Raw genomic sequence first — 6000 nt, forward strand, 5'->3', positions numbered from 1 at the left:
TCGAGTTTGGATTTATTGAATTCAGACCCGACCCGACTCATTTGAAATTAGGATAATTTTGGATTTTCAATCCTACGATCGACTCGACCCGACCTGAATATGTAAACTTATTTAGGCTCGTGGGCTGCAGCCTGCGGGGTGCAAACAAATTCTGAAGCCATGGATTGGTTGATTCAAATCGGACCCGACTCAGATCCAAAGTGGATTTAAATTTTTTGGGTTAGATCTAGATTATACATAGATCCAACCCGGCCTAAATAACTCGTTGGGTCAAAAATTGTAGCAGCTGATCCGATTCGATCCAATGCAATCTTCTATGAGTTGGATCTGAGTTCAAAATTAGAACCCAAACAAGAAATCGGATTGGATCAAGTCACTCATGACTTTGATTCTATCCTTTTCATTTGCACCCCTAGCCCCAACTAAGAATTCTACATGTACTCGTGCTCTTTCCATGTAGGCGTCTGATCCGAGTCCACCACCAATGGCCGTCCCGAACCATGCGCCTTGACCAAGAAAGGTTCAAAATAGTCACACAGCCGGCGCAGACCAAATTATTGGTCAAAGAAAACGAAAGGATAAACAAAAAAAGCCTCTCCCACTTCGATTCTCTCTGCCGTCCCAGCCACCTCCTCATCTACGCAATGCGGAAATGTCGCAGCCAAGAAGAAGAGCCAACTATCTCTGAGACCGCAGCCATGAAGTCCTTAGGCATTCACCGGCTCCATCACCCCCTGTGGGGCGCCCAGAGAAATGGAAGCAACTCCAATGTCTCAGCCACCCTCCTGGTGCTCATCTCATGCAACTTCGTCCTTCTACTCTCCAAGCTTAATCCCTCACCCTCAGCTGATAGCAAAGAAATGGCAGTCGAACCCATTAGCTTCCTCGGCTCAAGGCTCTCAGCGGTAGTCATGGCCTACTTATCAACTTTTACCTACGTCGGGAACCGCCTGTCTCTCCAAGAACTATTCTTAAGAATGCGGCACACATGGCGGAGGCCTGCGATCACTTTGATGTACATCGAGCTCTTTGCCACTGCCTCGGCTTCCCTTCTCTTGTTGCTTAGAGCCTTCGCGGGGGCAACAAGAGGCATGTTTTTGGAGGCTCTGCTCTTTTCAGGCTCTGTTGCTTTGCTGTCATGCTTGGGTCCGGTCTTGTTTGCTCATTCTGAGATTGCCTGCAAGCTGAGCATAGTAGTTTCGGTCGTTGAAGAGGATTGTGAAGGGATGCATGCACTCAAGCGGGCCCAAGAGCTAGTTAAAGGGAGGATGCTTCAAGGATTTATTCTAACAATTGCTATGGCAGCTGTAGAGCAAGCACCATTCGTGGTGTTTGGGTTCGAGAAGGGTGGTAATTGGGGTATCTTGATGTTCATTGTTGCTGGCCCGGTTCTTCTTGTGACGAAGTTTGCTACTTATCTTGTTTACACCGTATTTTACTATGAGTGCAGGAACTTAACAGAAAAGGAGTGTCTACTTCAAGGCAAGAATTGTAAATTTGATTTTGAAGTATCGAGCAAGAGTGGTGGTGAGTTTTTATAATTTCATGTTACCATGAAACTTAAGTAAACAAGTAATTCGAAAGGAAGGTCTGAGTTTTGAGTTCAAAGTTTCGTTCTTTATTACTCAACCAGCTTCAGGTATCAGAGGAGGTAACTGAGACTGTTGAATTGCGAGGAGATTGGATAATGAAGCCACTTTTAATAAAATATCCGGGAATTCTTTGATTTGCTATAGTCATTTGCCAATTTAGTCTTTTATGTCTGAAAGTTGTTTAATTGGCATTGTTAGTTTGGTTCCTCTGAAATTCCCCCTCATTGAAAAGCTCAAAAGATGGTTGGTACAGTGAGGAAATAAAAAAAAGAAAAAACTAAGGGCTCTCCTTGTTTTTTTTCTTTTTCTTCTTCTTTTTTTTTTGTTTGAGCAGAGGAAAAGCAAGTGAAATATAACAATGATAGAATGCCCTTCTGTGTTTTGGAATTAGTTTTAGTTGTTGGGATCTTCAATCCATCATAAATAGTGTCAAGAATCGGGAAGTTTAAACCTTGATGGGTCAAGTCGCCCACGGAGTGACTTCAACATCCTTGTGCTATGTTTTATTTTGTGTCATGGTTTCATTTTCAAGCGCTTCTTAACCCTTGAGCTGCTATAATACTCTCTAGTTCTAGCATGGCGATATTGTCAGATCAAAATATGCTCCGATTCGTAGTACCTAAATAATCTAAAATGCTTCTAAGTGAAAATACTCCAGTTCAATGACCCTTTTCTGAGAGGATGCTACTTAAACAAAAAATATGGCATTCCCTAATTAGCAGCCCAAGGGAGCTTAACAATTTTTCACATTTCAAAATCAAGGCTCAAGCTAGAAGTAAATATTCTGTCCTCCCCATAAGAGTATAGTCCATCTCTTTTCTGAGAAATGCATAGTCCATCTCTCTAAGTAGGAGGCAAGCATTCAACATAGGATAGTACCAAGCAACCAATCATTTTAAAATTATTCTTAGTTTCTTACCAATGAATCATGTGCTTAAGAAATCCCGTTTACAGTCAATAAGCACCCAATTTAGCTAAATTTGAGGATGAATTAGAGGTTTAGCTAATGACATTCACTGGAGCTAAGCAGCTGCTCGACTAGGTAAGGAGAAGAAGTGCATAATATCCTTATGATTCCCCTTTCATTTAGTGGTCTGTACTGAAATTCCTGTAATACCGTCCTCCCTCCATTTAACAGCAACAATAGACATAAGAATCTGGCAGATAATGCAGTTGTATCAAAGTTTTTGGGCATTGTATTACCATCCGAAGAATTACTGAAGCAGGGAATGAAGGAAAAAGTAAATAAGCATGAGTTGAATTTTTTTTCTTTTTCTTGCTATTTGCTTTTCTTTGACTATGAGGTGGTTTATGCTGTTGCAATACATTTTTTTGCTCAATAAAAAATGCTATCATAGTACATTTTATTACATGCAGTATGGAATATTGAAATCTTTATCAACTAGTCCTGAGTTGAATCTGGAACTATATATAAAACACTCCTATAAATTTCATGGAAGGAGAAGCCGTTCAGCTCCACCTCAAGAAGATAGAAACTGGAAGATATGTCCAACCCAAAGGCAATGGGTGTCCTCCGAGCATTTTCAGAGGCTTTCAGGCTCTTACATACAAATCTGAAGCCTATGATTTCAAGCATGCTCCTTGTGCTTGTACCCTGTGACCTTCTGTCATCATTAGCCCAACAATACCTCCCTCCGCTCCTTGTCCTGGATGTAAACCTTCTCCTTCATGAAACCGTTGCTATCCCTCCAAACAAAATTGAAGTCCAACCAGTTAGTACCATAATCTCAAGCCTCTCGCAGGTAGTTATGGCGTACTTGTCCATCATAGCCTGCTCCGGAAGCAAGCCATCACCTGATGCATTGTTCCGGAGAGCCGGAAAAACATGGCGGAGACCGGCCATCACCGTACTCTATGCCAGGCTCTTCCGGCTGCTGCCTCCTTTGGTACCGACCTCTTGTTTTTGTGAAATTCTAAGCCCATCGGTGGTCATGGGTTACGTCTCGGACTGGATGTTCTTATTAACAAGTTTTATGCTGGTTTTTGGAATGCTTGCATGAATCGCGGTTTCATCTGTGGTGGAGATGTGGGGTCTTGTGGCCTCGGTGCAGGAGGAAGGATGCTACGGACTTAAAGCTCTTGGGAGGGCTTGGGGTTTTATGAAAGTGAGGAAGCTCCAGGTGCTCGTTGTGACTCTGGCAATGGTTCCTCTGGAAACGGGGATCTCCAAGGTGTGCAGCTTTATAAAGGTTGACAGGCGGGAGGAAATGACACCGGCTATACTTGCAGATGAAAAACCAGCCATACAACTGCAGCATAAATAGTCACTGACGAGTGGATAGATATCCATGTGACTACTTTCTTTGGTCACGCTCAGTACCTTATTCTCTAACAAGTACTTGCACAATCACTCCAGTGTCTCTATACTGTGGACTCGAGACTCATCCATCTGATTAAGTGATCTGTGCACTAATCCCAGCGGATCGATCACCGCCCTTGTGATGGATCTATCGATCAGGGACGTTTAGAAATTAATTCCTAATGACACATGCCTCAAATTCTCAATCCTTGAGAATATGTGTCATCATCTTATTAATTTCTTAGGCGATTCATGGACACATACAAACATTAATGAATAACAAATAAATTGCCTAATCTTATTAATCAATAAGAGTTAAATTACAAATTTATGCCCTAGATTACAAATATGTGTCAGCCACATTAGCTTTTAGGGCATACTTTTAACACGAACACCTCGTTCCGCTAGCATCCGCTTGGACAGCCCCAGGCCACCTTTCATATGAATAGTGCCACTCGTGGGTGAATCCAAATCCATCCAGCATCGATCTGCCGAGTTGGATTTCTGCTGAACAGTGCATAAAGATTCCTAGCATGCACCCTAGATCGCCCTGTCGGCACCCATACCAGTCTGTCAGGTTCTCCTCGGAATGGAACAGGAATGACCAAGATCAACTCCGCTAATGCTCCCTGAAGGCCTCTCGGACTAGCCCCTCCCTCCATCTACCCTCATAAGGAACAAGCAGATTACTAACTCTGAGTCCAGCTAACCTGGTCGTATCCACCATGGTCGGTAGTCGACATATCGGCATCTCTGTCACCCATCTATCCTCAAGAACATCCACGGACCGACTATTACTAATGGCCCATCTGATCGCCAGAAGCACTAGTGGAGCTCTGGCACACATCTCCCTCCAAATAGGAGAACTATGACGTCGAGTTCGGGTACTCTCTAATGCCAAAGTGGGCCCATACTTGGCCTTCAACAATGAGGACCATATGCTATTCGGCTCCAACAAAAATCTAGCAACATGTCTCGCAGCTAGGGCCTCCCTCATCGCAACTAATGATAACACCTCCAGTCCGCCCGTCCTGGTTGGCTGACACAGAACCTTCCAAGATATACAAGGGAATACATTTCTCATTTCCAACTCGAACCACAATTATAAGCTAAAGAGTCAAATTGCTCAAATAATCTGTTTTTTTTTTTGAGTAAAAATTAACATTTGTAAGGCACTTGCCCCAGATGTCATTTCTCATGCTTGTTTCTAGAAGTGCATGTATGTTTTAACAGCGGACATTGCATCAGATAAGGTGTGCCTTGCTGCTACGAGGCAAATGGTGCACCTGTAAATGCCTAAAAACTTCTACGGTTATACCAATGACTCTTGTGGGTCCAACCCTGTGAGAATGGAACAGGCCTTTTTTGAGCAAAATGTTTTGGAGCAAGTCAGCTTGACTCTCGAGGCATTTTCTTCTCCTCCTATAACAAACGGCCAATAGAAGGCCGGGACTCTCAGGTCATTCAGGACAAGAGACAGATTTCCACCATATCATGTAAATAAAAGTTTGTTTAATTTATAAATACATCTCATGTATATATTAATTTTAAACATAGGCTTCAACATGATTAATACTATATGCATCTCATGCATATTTTTCAGATCTGAACCTTTTAATCTATTATGCTATTCTCTGAATTTTAGATTATGCATTACTTGATTTTAAACATTATAATCTAATTGCAATTCTAAAAACAAGTCGCAAGATCAAAGTAAAAGAAAAATCTGAATGCTAAAAATTTCAGCAACCTGAAATTTCAGCACGCAGAAATTTCAGTAAGCATAATATTTTAAAATCAGATCTAAAATTGTGTTTAATCAATCCTTAAATTCTAATCTTACTTCCAAAAATCTGGCTCTGATACTACTGTTGAGTTACGCCCCGTGCGATGTGACGATCGCAGCGGAATATCGCACAGGACGTCGTTCATCATATGAACGCGCCACGGATCGTACAGTTCAAAAAATATTTCTGGATCCAAATTCAGAAGATCTTTGAACTCATGAGGGAGGGGAGATTAGGATCTAGAAGAAGTTGATTAAATATCATAAAAACTGAAACAAAAATTAGAAACAAAGATTCGAAG

General features: G+C 41.9%; 1 protein-coding gene across 1 annotated transcript; it reads left to right on the forward strand.

Annotated features, from left to right (window-relative positions):
- The first annotated feature begins 352 nt into the window (after positions 1-352).
- On the forward strand, positions 353-1691 carry LOC148714778 (uncharacterized). Its single transcript, XM_088716162.2, has one exon. The coding sequence runs from the start codon at positions 501-503 to the stop codon at positions 1539-1541; it is 1041 nt and encodes a 346-aa protein (XP_088572288.1). The 5' UTR covers positions 353-500; the 3' UTR covers positions 1542-1691.
- The last annotated feature ends 4309 nt before the right edge of the window (positions 1692-6000 follow it).

Source organism: Phoenix dactylifera, chromosome 2, assembly GCF_051530095.1.
Source record: "Phoenix dactylifera cultivar Ajwa chromosome 2, Ajwa_hap1_PhDact_Kaust_v1.1, whole genome shotgun sequence".
Taxonomy (NCBI): domain Eukaryota; kingdom Viridiplantae; phylum Streptophyta; class Magnoliopsida; order Arecales; family Arecaceae; genus Phoenix; species Phoenix dactylifera.